The sequence below is a fragment of the Callorhinchus milii genome, unplaced genomic scaffold, assembly GCF_018977255.1.
Source record: "Callorhinchus milii isolate IMCB2004 unplaced genomic scaffold, IMCB_Cmil_1.0 Scaffold13, whole genome shotgun sequence".
NCBI classification, from domain to species: domain Eukaryota; kingdom Metazoa; phylum Chordata; class Chondrichthyes; order Chimaeriformes; family Callorhinchidae; genus Callorhinchus; species Callorhinchus milii.
This window is the reverse complement of record NW_024704754.1, coordinates 9,659,946-9,673,976: the sequence shown is the minus strand read 5'-3', so window position 1 is coordinate 9,673,976 and position 14,031 is coordinate 9,659,946. Positions and strand designations below refer to the sequence as shown.

Below are 14,031 nucleotides of genomic sequence, written 5' to 3'. Positions count from 1 at the left end.
AAATGCTTAAGGGCTCCAAAGTCCTTAAAGGTACTGAAATAATCATCAATCTGTTAGTCTAGATCGAGCTCACTGGGTTCAATAAATACTTTATCTGTCCAATAGACCAGAGCCACATTATTCACCTTCAGTATGATGAGCACAGTGAACAGTCTATGTCAGGCTTTCACAAGCTATTGGGACTCGCTCGTTCTCTGCCCCAGAATCAATGCAGACAAATTCAAAGAATAGCATTAATTGTACTTAGATCTTCTCCTATGAAAATTATATACATGTTTTAATCCTTAAAATCACTCAGTGCTCCTTCTGGTCTAAACATGGTAAAACGAGATTTAGAATGTATTCATATGTATGAATGTACATGGTAAAGCACGGACTTACTCTGAGATACTTTTTAATAAGATACGGTTTCTCAACAGTAAATAATAATACTTGCATTTGATATAGCACCTTATCACATCTTTGCGACGACTCAAAGTGCTTCACAGAATATACTGTAAAGTGAATTGACTGTATCTTTTGTGGACGAAACACAGCAGCTAATTGCGCACAGTAGTGTCCCACAAACAGTCAATCTCTCAATAGCACAGTTGTTTAGGTTGCTACTGAGCCCTATAGGACAGGTTCAATTCAATTCACCTTCAATGCCCACCTCTGCTGATTTAGTCTGTTACTGGTATTCAGGCCCAGAATTTAGGTAAGAGAAACAAATCATGTCTCTCACTGCAAGTTACTACTGAGTGAGTACTCCAGACTTGCAAGATACCTCATGGTCTCAATTTTAAGATAATGGTCTTAAAGCTAATATCATACAAATTTCAAAACAAAAGGCTCGGCTTTGATGTAATCTGCCCCTCCTTGCAGTTGGGTGAGTGTTTTAATGATGCCCGGTAACTGTACAACTATTACCTGAACATGATTCAGTAAAGGTAGGCATTAAACAGGAGCACAGCCAGGCTGGTGTATACTTGCAATACTCCACATGCCAATTTCCCCACAATTGAGGAGAGAAATTGAAGCAAGGCCAGATTTTTTTCCATAGGGAAACAACTCTCCCTGTGCAACTTTTCTTAAGTTAGATTGACGATGGCAGCACATCTGACAATATACCGACTGTGAATGAGGCAGCCAAATTTGTGCACAGTCATGTCTCAGAAACTACCCAGTGAACAACAATATTATTATAATAACAACAATATTGACAGGGTAGATAGTGTGTGACTGTTTCCCCTGGTTGGAGAATCTAAGACTAGAGCTCATAGTCTCAGGATTAAAGGTCAGCCTTTTAGAACTGAATTGAGAAAACATTTCTTCATTCAGAGGGTAGTGAATTTATGGAACTGTCTATCCCAGAGGGCTGCAGATGCTCAGTCATTGAACATATTCAAGACTGAGATCGATAGATTTTTAAAAACTAAAGGGATTAAGGAATATGGAAATAGGGCGGGTAAATGGAATTAAATTAGAAGATCAACCATGATCTTATTAAATGGCGGGGCAGGCTCGAGGGGCCGAATGGCCTACTCTTGCTCCTATTTCTTAAATGTTCTTATATGTTCTTATAATAACAAATTGCATTTATATAACGCCTTTCAAGTCAGGAGGATGTCCTATGCCTATGCCCTATGCCTTGGAAGTGAATGACCAATTTTAGTTGGTCAAGAAACTGGGAGAAACCTTTCTCTTTTGAAATAGGGTCATTGTATCTTTAACATTGATTTGAACAGGTAGGTAAGGCCTCAGTTTAAACTCTCACCTGAAGGGCAGCACTTTGACAATGCAGTTGGAATGTCAGCCTAGAAAAACTGAGCTCAAAATCCCAACCAAACACGTGGGGCTTGAACCCATAAACTGATTCAGCATTGAACACCTAAACTGCAGCTTCAGAGACTATTTAACAGAAATTACAAGCATGGCACAGTGTTCCAACCAATCTCAATTAAAAAAAACAAGCTGGCTGGACTCAAATGGTTAGTCATTCTTAAAAGATTGGTCAAAAGTCATTGCTATGAAATTACTAAGATATATTATTCACGCTAAAGAATTTATTGATTTGCTTGCGTGAGATGTGATAAAACTGATTAACCATTGTTCCTTCCCCAATTTTAAGATCATAAATTTGGTAACATTTTACACATAAACCCTGCAATTATCTCTGGGACTAGTGACACAACCATTTCAAAATACTGTCTTTGATATTTTCCCATAGAGTTTGAGATCAGGAACATTCTGTGCAGTTTAGACTCAATTACATCAATAGTTTAACATGCAGGAAATGGTTTTAGATGGATTAAGAGACAGGAAAAATGATCTCATGTAAACATGCCGGGTAGTTATTATAAAGGCTTTTGTGAAAAGTGAATTCAATTTCAGTCACGTCATGTCGCCAGTAATTGACTTATTGGCACCTCATCTCCAGACCCATTAGCACCTGGTATCCATCAATTAAAAGTCCTTGAAATCAACAGTCAATCACTAAAATTGTACATGTTTCAACAACAAAATCAAAATGTTTGAATACATCCTTTATTTACCAGATAAAAATTAGCCTCCCTGATAGCTCAGGTAATAAGGCAGTGAATATTTTGGAATTGAACAGTTCAGACCAGGAAGGTCCAACTTTGCTTGTGTCTAGACTGAAAAGGTTGATCACAGTCAGGATCATAGTGACTGCTCCAATTGGATTCAGTCCCCCAACTTGAAGTGGGGTGGAGGGCCAAGAAAGTGAGAGAAAACAATATACATCAGTGGGTGTTTCTGCTCCTGAACACTATTCACAAACAATTGCTGGGATACATGCTTGTTGGTCAATGATTTATGTACAATACTAGAAGACAACTCAGCACCTGTGGAACTGGACTCCACACTGGAGTTATAATGCAAGTCTTTAGTAGAGGGAAGACATTGAAATATTTTGTGCTTTAACTGAACAAAACAAATTGCAATAAAAACTCATCCAAACAACTGTACTAAATAGCTGCTAATTGATCTCTGCTCTGTGTTTCCAAGGATCTAGGATACCAGTTAAGTGAGGAAACGCCAGTGCAAGAGGAGGCTGAGTCCATGGTATAAAAATGCTTAAAATATGGATGTAAAATATATTCCTGTGCTGTGAGTGATATCAGCAATGACAGACAGGGATCGAGTGCATTGAGAGTGCAAGTGGTTAAGACCCTGTGTTTTCAGTCCTCTAGAATAAGGGTGTGTAAGGTCAAATTTTAAGATAAGAAACACATCAGGGATCTTATCTCATGAGGGAAGGAAATGGTAATACTGGGAACTCGCCTGTTTGTCTGCGCAAGAGGGGAACGCCTCTATGTAGGTATTATTTGCAAGATCAATCCTGAATGTTACCCTATTTTTCATACTGTTACTTGGGGAATCAAGGTTGTGTGTGTACAGGGGCTATGCAATGAGTTCAGAGTAAGGTTGCATGGGCAACATTGCAATAACAGAACAGATTGGCTTGTGCTTTTCTGCACTTGTTGTATTCCCTTTTTCACTGGGTTTTTGCCCACATCCTTTCTGTCATTATTACTTCCGTTTTCTCACAATTCTCCTGCCCCAGGAAGCTCAGCGGGTTATCTAAACATCATAGTACATTTTTGTGTTGACACGAGACAAACAGCTGTAACAAAATTTTGTTCAAATGTTTAAAAGGAGAATCTTCAGCTGAACTATAACAGCTGAACAGAAATTAAAAACATGACCTAGTTTTAACTATTGGAAGTAACAACATTATGAAGAATATGATTCACACAAGAAATAATAATAATCCTTGCATTTGATATAGCACTTTATCATATCTTCGAGACATCTCAAAGTGCTTCACAGAATATACTGCAAAGTGAATGAACTATAAATTTTGTGGGTGAATACGCGCAGCCAATTGCACACAGTAGTGTCCCACAAACAGTCGTCGATTGAGTGACCAATTTTTTTTAAGAGGATATTACTGGAAAAGCGTCCTCCAATTGACTAACTGGGTTCCTACCTACTGGTAGGCAAATAGAGGCTTGTGGAGTAAGGAAACTTGCCCAACGTTTCGCCCTGCCCGGGAATCGAACACAAGTCCTCTCACTTGCAAAACTTGCTTAGTGGCTCTAACCACTAAGCTACAGGACTAAAAATAAAAGGAAAAATAGAATGAAATATCATTGTTACATAGGTAACAATGCAAATTACACTTTGCAAAATGCACTGGCTTCATGGTAAAAATTGGTGCGTTTTCCCCCCAAAACATAAACCAGTGGAACATAAGAATTAGGTAAGTCAGAAAAAGTTAAACAATGACTTGAAGGGGGGAAGGTGAGCTGTTATGGTCCGCGCTCCCCCTCTTTCTGTAACCAGAAGAGTTATCTTCTGTTATCATTACAATCATCAATCCACACTCTTTGTCTCTCTCTGGTGTGTTGCCTGTTCTGCACTAACACCTCTTCTTCCCAGTTTTGTTTCAACCCAACCCCCCTTTTGTTTTATACCACTATCACCTCTTTAAACTATCAACTAACACACTCTCTCCTTTGTCTTCTTTTTTGTCCTCTTTGTCATCCTTGTCCTGCCTCCCCCCCTCAACTTGTCCTTAAAAATCTCTCCACCCCCCCCAACATGCCCCAGTTCTGACGAAGGGTCGTGGGCCCGAAACGTTGACTCATTTTCCTTTCTCCATAGATGCTGCCTCACCGGCTGAATTTTCTCAGCTCTCCCTGTTTTTCTCACTTGATAGTATATTCTATGAAGCGCTTTGAGGCATCTCAATGATATGATAAGGCGCTATATCAAATGCAATTATTATTATTACATCATGATTGTGATGGAGATGCCCAAGTGAGCTGCTCTACTGTTCCTGCTCTACAGTGAAATGGCACACCACCTACAGTACAAGCATGTTCTGAAATAACACCAGATCACAAGTACATGAGTCAACTTGAAAGTACAAGATCCCCATAGGTTTGGGATGGTTGGAGAACGCATTTCAGTAGAAGAGTGAATCCGATCCCTGAATCCCTCATTTTGAATTCTTTACAATTTATTGGATGCCTAGTAAGGGGCAAAAGATTGTCCTGCATGGTTCCAACATTGGCGATGTTTTTCCAAAGATTCTGAAGTTTTTTTTAAAAACGTAATAATTACAAGAATTTAGTATATCAGAAAATCATGTAAGAATCCGAGAGCCTACAGTCAAACTCTCTTTAATTGGGAGCCGTGCCTCTGGTTAATCCTCAAATCAGCTTGGATCATTCTCATTTCTTGATTTGGCAGGTTGCGAGTTCAGCTTCACGTGATCATTCTTCTGATTGTGGTTTGTGAGACCTTGCTGTGTAAAAATGGCTGCTACATCTGCCAACAAAAAAAACAATTAATGCACTTCACAATAATTATGAAGTGCCTTGAGTTTTTTTTGTGTATTAGACATAAAAATGCCACCACTTCAAGAGTTATTTCACCCAATCACAAGTGCATTTTTAAACAGAACCCAATGCCCAGCACAGTCTGCGGGATCATCACTCAACTCATGCCTGGATGATCGTTCGCTCTCTCTGTCAGAAAAGACGTTCCATTTCCCGAAGCAGCTCAAGATCCACAAGCACCGACTACCATCAAACTGAAGCAAATTTTATTTAACCAGATGTAATTAAATAAACTGATCGCCTGCTAAGACCTTTTGGGAATATAAACAAAACAGGGATTTGCGCTTGAGGAACTACACACACTGCAATTAAGAAACACAGTGTCACAATTTGCCAGGGAAGATGATGTCACTATTTCCCAAAAAAGCTTCCTTCCAACATGTAACTAGAAATGACCACGTTTCAGTGTCAAGATCCCCATTCAATCACTTTTCAAGGTCTGGTCCTGTGACTCAGGGATTAGCTTCCACATGAATCATTATCAGAGCAAACATGCATGTCGACAATAAGTGACATATGCAGCACAGCCAATTATTCAGACCCACTAAAGATAGAAAAGGCATAAGAAGCATAGAATATGTCTCACTTCCCCTTGTAATTTCCCCCTCTTCTTTATGACTCATGTTGGGTACAGTTCACAGCCCACCAGCTCCTTACACAAGTGACTACTGTCCATATGTCCAAACAGCATATTATATAATGGGGGGGAAAACAAACTTGCCACAATTCTTAAGAAACCAGTATCCAAATTAAGCAAATGCTTAAAGGCAAGACCACATGAAATTTCGGGGCCTCAGATCTCTGAAGCCAGGAGGAAGGAGTCAACTCCATGACAGACTGGTAGGTATAACACCCAGGCAAGAAAGACATTGAAAAGGGGAGGTTCCTGCATTCTGGACAAATAATAATTGTTGCATTTCATGTTGGGAGGATGCCTCAAAACTCTTTGCAAAATTTATTGCAAGTGAAATGACTGCATTTTGTAGGCGAACGGAGCAGCCAATTTGTTAATGACCAATATCATCTGCAGAATTGCTGGCCAGGGCACCAAGAGAAACTATCGATTATTGCATCAACAACAAGATTACACTTGTATAGCGCCTTTCACGTCGGGAGGACGTCCCAACATCATTAACAGAGATGGCAGAAAGGCATCCACTTGCCTTATAATTTACCAAGTATAACATACAAAAGGAAATAAGAGCGCAGCCAGGTTATAGAGTTTTAATAAAGCAATCTTCTGCAGTGGGCCATTAGGCTTTGGGCAGGCCAATACTGTAACACCAGACCATTTCAATTGTGAGCAGTCAGTCCAGGGTTTAAAAAGCTATTAGATAAATTGATCCCATTTCATGATAATAATAATAATAATCCTTGCATTTGATATAGCGCTTTTCACGTCCGGAGGACGTCCCAAAGCGCTTCACAGAACACACTGTAAAGTGAATTGACTGTATATTTGTGGACGAACGCGGCAGCCAATTGCACACAGCAATGTCCCACAAACAGTCGTAGATTGAAAATGACCAATTTAATTATTGTTTTTGGTTTTTAGAGGGATTATTATTAGGCTCTGTGTGGAGTAAGGAAACTTGCCCAAGGTTTCGCCCTCTGCCTGGAATTGAACTCAGGTCTCTCACTTGCAAAGCGAGTGCTCTAACCACTGAGCTACAGGACTCTGTGTGAATAACCAATCACACTTGCAAACCACGCTCAAGTAAACTCCAAAGCCCCATCCAATCATTCACCCCATCTCCAGGCTACTGCGTGGATTTTATACAGATTGTTGTTCCTGCAATAGAAAGGAGTGCAAAGATACAATACAAATTACATTTGTTTAGCGCCTTTCATGTCGGGAGGACGTCCCAAGGCACTGGCTGGTGAGAGATTTGGACCCAAGTTGGAGGTCAAAATCAGGGAGGTGGCCAAACGCTAGGTCGAACAGGAGGACAGTTATGTCGTGAAAGATGCGAGGGAGCAAGGTGAAGGGAAGGTGGGATGGAGTTCCATAGGGTGGGGGCAGGAAGGTTGAAGGCCCGACCGCCGATGGTGGAGCGGGTCGGGCAGGCGACATGGAGCAGGCCAGATGTTGCTGAGCAGAGGGAGTGGACAGATTGATATGGGGTCATCAGGTTCCAGATGTGGGATAGAAAGGACTGTTGAAGGTCAAACAAGACACCAAAGTTCAAGACTGGCTCAGTGAGGTGGAGTTTGCATCCTTGGATGGTGATGTTGCCAGTGCCTGACGTGTGGAGGCACTGACGGGAGCCAATCAGGAGGGCCTCGGTCTTGTTCATGTTCAACTGTAGAAAGTTAGCTCTCATCCAGGACTTGATGTCTGACAAACATTCTGTTAGGACAGCAGTGGACCTGGAGTCAAGGGTGGAGGCAGATGATTACATAGTTGTGTCTAGAAGGAGGCTAATTGATGTTTTCCTCTGAGAAGATTGATTAGAACATGTTACAGTTTGCTTATCTGGGACATGAAAAAGGCATAAAAATAACACATCTGCTCTTAAACAAGAGGCATATCCATACTCGTACTGATTTAGGGTACTGTGGGGGCAGCTTTGCACCCTGGTGTGCAGAAAGAGCAGGACCACTGAAGTTATTATATTCGGCACACTGGGAAGGATTACACTCTCCCTTTTGTGTCAATGCAACAGTCTTTTTGTGAACTACCCACTGCCATGAAGGTCCTTCCAATTAGAAGCACATCAAATAACTGCTTGTGGCTCGGAAATGTGAAAATGTGACATTTGTAATGTACAAAAGATGAACGCTGTGTAATGGAAATAGTCATTCATCAGAGGTCAATGTTAAAACACAAGGATGCTGATTATACAGAATGTGTAGCTCCAGCAATCAAAGTAATTATAGGCTTTGCCAATATCTCAATGGGTTAAGCTCAGCGTAAAACTTTGTCATGCAAACCGGGTGGTTGTGGGTTTGATTCTACTCTGCACTGAGTTTGTCAATCTCAGCTAGAGCAGCAGGAACGTTTACAATTGGCCTCGGTACTGCTAGGTAAAGGAGGGAGAAATAAAACTCAGCCAAAATTTCTGCTCCCTAGTGCTAGAGAGTGATCCTGTTCATGCGGTTGACGTGTGGATGCTGGATGAGAGGTGTCATCCAGAGCATGGACTGAGGTCAGCTACAATGCCAGTCATGGTCAAATAATTGCTGACATGCAAAAGGGCAAGGCATCAAAGTATAAATGGTGGCTATGAAACTGTGCCACGCATCAGATCCAGAAATAGAGGGAAGAAAATTGAAAAATATATCAATACAATGAAAATGCGCAAACTGCCCAACCAAACTGCACTCAAATCAACCAACAAATGTATTCATATTCCAATGGCCAGGTCACCACTCCAACTGCCTAAGGCCCCTGAATTTCATAGCAGGATTTCTTATGGTTCAATATTTGGTAGGCAGAGGATCAATGACAACAACAGCATTCGTCTTATGAAATCAAAGCTTTGATTTTGGAAAAAAATATTCTCCATTAAGTGTCTCTGTTTTCTCAGGAGACGTTATTTAGAGCAGAGTGAAGCACACTTTCTGTGTCTCCAGATTCTCCTTGTTGCACTTAGGGCAAAGTACCGTGTTCCATCAGCCAATAAGTTATTCAATAAAATCAGAATGATGAATGTAGTAGATCTGTTTATCTTATCCATCAGGCCTGTTTCTTTCTGTAGGCCTGGGATGAAAGTTAGAATGCTTTGGTTCTCATCACTAAAATGTTCAGTGCGCATAACCTCAGCATTCCAGAATTCTGGAAAGAACAGACCTGGACAAAAGCTGAAGTATGGTTTTAACATCAGAATGTTGCTCACAAGCAACCAAATGGAATGAATGTAGTTTGCTTGATGACTCAGTTGGTAAAACTGCTGCCAAATATGAAACAGAGCCATACAAGGTCCCAAGGTCTGATCCCCAGGCTTAGCTTATCGCAGCCAGAGAAACATTAGAAGCAATAACATTGGCTTCAGTGCCCCTAGGCTGTGGAGATGAAAGTAAGCAGAGTTCTAATCCAGGGACTCCTGCTAGTAAGTGCACGTGTGCCACCAGACAGGTATCAGTTATGAGTTTATGTTCCCCTCGTGATAGTCAATAAAACTCACCAATAACCACTATTTCAGCTCAGTTGAAGAAGACACTTGGGTGAGGTATCAAAAGACACCAAGTACCCACAGATACGGCATCTTCAAGAAAGGGAGAGGAAAATGAACAAAAACAAAATCACTCAGTGGGCCTTCAAGATAACATTACTGGAAAGAACAGTCCTGATGGTCGGGTGGGTAAAGAAACCATCCAGAATTGTCCTAGATCATATAAGACCAGAAAACTGCAGGTTCAAATCTCACTCTGTACTGTCCTTAGCGTCCATGGGCTTACTAGGGGAAAATAAAAATAGGCTGAATACAATTAAACTAGATGTGAAAAGTAAAGCAAGTTCTATTCTTTCAGCATTGAATTTACGAGTGCTGTGATGTCAATCATTTTAGCTATTAAACCACCCCTTACATTACCCCTGTTACAAAACAGCAATACGAGTCTAAGGAGAAGCTGAAACAAGCTGTCACTGATGTATTTCATCTCATCACTCCATCCATGCTACAGAAGATGTTGCACTGAAAATTTTCATCTGCCATGAAAATGATGGCGCTCGGACCAATCCTCTGGACATCTAGACACAGTTAAACACTTAAGTACTTCTAAATACAATTATCACAATAATAATAATCCTTGCATTTGATATAGTGCTTTTCACGTCTTCGAGATGTCTCAAAGCGCTTCACAGAATATACTGTAAAGTGAATTGACTGTATATTTTGTGGGCAAAACGCAGCAGCCAATTGCACACAGCAGTGTCCCACAAACAGTCGTGGATTGAAGTGACCAATTTATTATTGTTTTTTTTCTTGAGGGATTATTATTAGGCGTGTGGAGTAAGGAAACTTGCCCAAGATTTTGCCCTGCTGGGAATCGAACCTTGAGGGGCAAGTGCTCTAATCACTGAGCTACAGGACTCCACAATTCTTACACACGTTTCAGTTGTTGGTCAGTGCACTGTAGGGGGGAAAAAAAACTTTGCGCTATCCTGTACAAGCCATCAACGTCAACTCTTGACCACATCTTTCTCAATTGTGAGGCATTTAAACTGGTGCCAGAATCCTCTGTTTATTTTTTTAAATAAAAACCCATCTTTCTCTGGATTTGAATTCTCTGGATAGTATATCTTTAAGAGCTTTCTCAGATGTCAGACTTGTCCTCCTGAGCTCCTGTCAGCCCAGTTATCATGGATCACAAACCTCTCCTGCAAAATTATTTGTTACAATTCATATGTTGAAGATTTCAGAAATATTCATTCAACCCACCATAGGTTAAGAGGGGTTTAGCATATTATTCATTTATCTACAAGCCAATAGAAGACAAGTGTTGTGACATCATAGAAAAGGATCTTATGAATATCACAGAAAAATGGATGATTAAATGGCACTTGTTTAAATGTAGATTCTGTTGCAATATTGCTTCACTTAGTTGATGTCTACACCTACCCTTGGAAATGCACCGTACATCACACTCGCAACTGTTTGCAGACTGTCACACCCACTCAGACCCCACCACCCAGTGCAATGCTACACTTAACCCCTTCAATGCCAGAACCTTTGTTTGTTATGTGGTGATCTAGATTTTTAATGCAGATCACAGACTAGATAAGCCTGTACGTTGTCGCTTCCCTTTATCTACAGTACATCACTATCTAGTTAAAAAGTCATCTTGATCCAATTGCACTCACACAAGGGAGGTGACAGAAAGCTTAAAAGCAATGAAAAAAAGCACAAGACAATGACAAATTCAATTAGCCTCAGCATCACTGGATTAGTCAACCAGGGTTTCTGGTCCAAATCACCCCAGTACTTTTCAATTTTCTTCACTCATCTGAAAGCATCTGATTCCTTTAAGGAAGGAAGCTCTGGAGTAAGATTTCACAGATCCAAAATAGTCATTATTCAAATGTGAGCTTTGATAGTGAGGGTTGGAGGTCTATTCAAATGGGCAGGGATGGGTGACACATTAGAGCTGATCCCAATCTTGTCTTCACTCAAAATCGACATTTGCACCTTTCGAGGAGGGAGTATCAGAATAGCAAGCGCTCTCGGACCCTACCTTGTGAGAGGGGTGCTGTATAAATGCAAGCTGTTGATGTAGCAACCAGGAACCTTGCTACTTTTCCCATATCTCTAAAATGCTGAGGCCAAATGTAACAGAACATCCACTGCCTTGACTCAAGCACTGATCGGGAGGTGAACCTGCCTGCAGCCTTCCCGTCTGAATAACGTTAAGGTGCACCAAGTGGTGCTGTTACTCACGCGGCCACTGGGAAGCTATGGTGCGAGTCAACAATGGGAAAGGAAGTGGATGTCTGACTTCCATTGGACACAATTTTCATCACCGCGAACGCAACTAAATAGCACAGCAGCAAATTTTTGACAAATCACTCCCATCGAATATAATGACTCTTGGTAACCGAGTTTAAGTACTTTAAATGGGCGAGACTTTTGATTTGATTGGATAAAGCAATTTTATTAGGTAATGGCCACTTATTTAAAATGTCCTCCAGAATTAAACAAAATCAATTCCAAAACTGTGGTACTTAAGCTCCACAAACCTTCCAGTTTTCGAAAATAAAGATTTTATTAAGCACGTTTAAATAGGCTTTGAAAGGGAACATGGAGAGATCATGGTATTTCCATGGTTCTGAAATCATGCAACTCCTCAGAACCTGCCACAGCAGTTACTGACCAACGTAGGACTTTATCACTTATGGATAAAGAGATTTAAAATGGCAGCGTGGGGACACATGGAGCATTTTAGTTGTACGTATTTGGAAAGTGAATTGGTTTGTGAAAATGTATGCGCATTAGGATTTCAATTAAACTTTACATTGCCAGACACCCGTTCCATTCATTGTCTGACATGTGATTAGTGCAGTGGCTATTCCCTGAACAACCCTCTGACTGATAGTCGCACTGACCGGAGGTATCTGGAGCTGTCACTACCATTAATTGAACAATGACAACATAATTCTGCATTGTGATTAAAATAAAACATGCATAAAACAGTTATTAGCCAAACATGCAATATATACATAGGAATAAGATGGGAAAGAAAATTAATTGAAGGCAATTCCTCCCATATGATCGCATATGTGGTCTCCCACTTGCGTTACAGTGTAACAAAGAGACTGCGCGATGCGGGTCACTGACGGACACCCATCAATAAGCACAAAGCGATGGGAGAAGCGTCTGTCCATCACAGAGCGGTAATCGGCTCAGATTCATTGACAAAGCGACTTCACACCCGGTATTGCACAGAGTGAACCCGGGGACTGACTGTCAGTACTGCTACAGAAAGCCTTCCCGGGAGAACCAGCACCTCATATGTTACCATCTATCTTAAGAGGAAAATAGTAACGTTTTTTTTCTCCCCTTTAAAAACAAAGGCGAAACAAATAATGCAATAACCATCCGTAAAGTACTGTAATTAACTCGAGATTTTTTACGCATATTTTGAAGCACAGCTTCTCAAGGGTATCGAGGACAATGTCGCTAATTGGTTTGGGGACAATATGAATATGGAATTTGACATAATTGCATTAATTTTATACCGTCTCGTATATAAAACACATTTAAGGAGTTTCTTTTTAACGCAATTAAAGAAAACAATATTTGAAAGATTTTAAAAATATTTTAAGTATAAAATATAATAATGCTTTCCTTCCCTAATTATTACCACTCGTGTTGTTCCCCTGGAGGGACACAGGTGATGCGGATGTGTTTCCCAAATCGGCAACAAGAGGAAATCTCCCAAACTGAGATCTGCTGCGATTCTGCCTTCTGCAGCCGCACATCTCCATCTTCTCCCGTCCATCCCCACTGACCGCCCTCAGGCACCTCTCGGGCTGCGATGCAGCGCCGCTCAGCTCCTTCTTACCAGTCGGTGGAGGTCTTCTCGTTGATGACATCCTCATACGCTGTCAGCAGAGCCAGTCTGTTGTTGCTGAGGTTGAGCGCCATGGTCGGTCGGTCGGTCGGTCCCTCCGCTCCGCTCCCACTCAGATCTCCGCTCCAAAGCTGCAGCTGCAGTCGCACTCAGTCTGAACAAAGGCTCCTCCGCACTGCTGCTTCCCGCAGGGTCCTGGTGCCCGCCCTCCCCCCCCCCCCCGCAACCCGCCCCGCCCCGCCCCGCACTCAGTCTGAACAAAGGCTCCTACCGCACTCGTGATCTGTCTTCAAGGTCCTAGTGTCCGCCTGTGTACCCAACCTCACACTGAAACTGAACAGACAGCTCCTCCCACAGTGTCTTCCCTGCCGGGTCATCAGGTCCATCGCGCCTGATGCCAAGCACCGCACCCCATTATACCATTCTGAAACTGAACAAATGTACATCGAGTACATGCAGTGCATTATTCAGCGTCTTAGTGTTTTCATATGTGCCAAAGACCTTTATGGAGTGGAGTCCTGTAGCTCAGTGGTTAGAGCACTCGCTTTGCAAGTGAGAGACCTGAGTTCAATTCCAGGCAGAGGGCGAAACCTCGGGCAAGTTTCCT

The 14,031-nt window shown here is 41.5% G+C and overlaps 1 protein-coding gene across 2 annotated transcripts in view; it reads right to left on the bottom strand.

Moving 5' to 3' along the window:
- dbn1 (drebrin 1) overlaps positions 1-13,640 on the bottom strand; it is an 88,604-nt gene extending 74,964 nt beyond the window's left edge. For both annotated transcript variants that reach the window (XM_007909886.2, XM_007909887.2), the window contains exon 1: positions 13,416-13,640. In XM_007909886.2, coding sequence (XP_007908077.1) covers positions 13,416-13,498 — 83 coding nt within the window. In that variant the 5' untranslated portion in view covers positions 13,499-13,640. The remainder of the gene's footprint in view (positions 1-13,415) is intronic.
- Between the last annotated feature and the right edge of the window lie 391 nt (positions 13,641-14,031).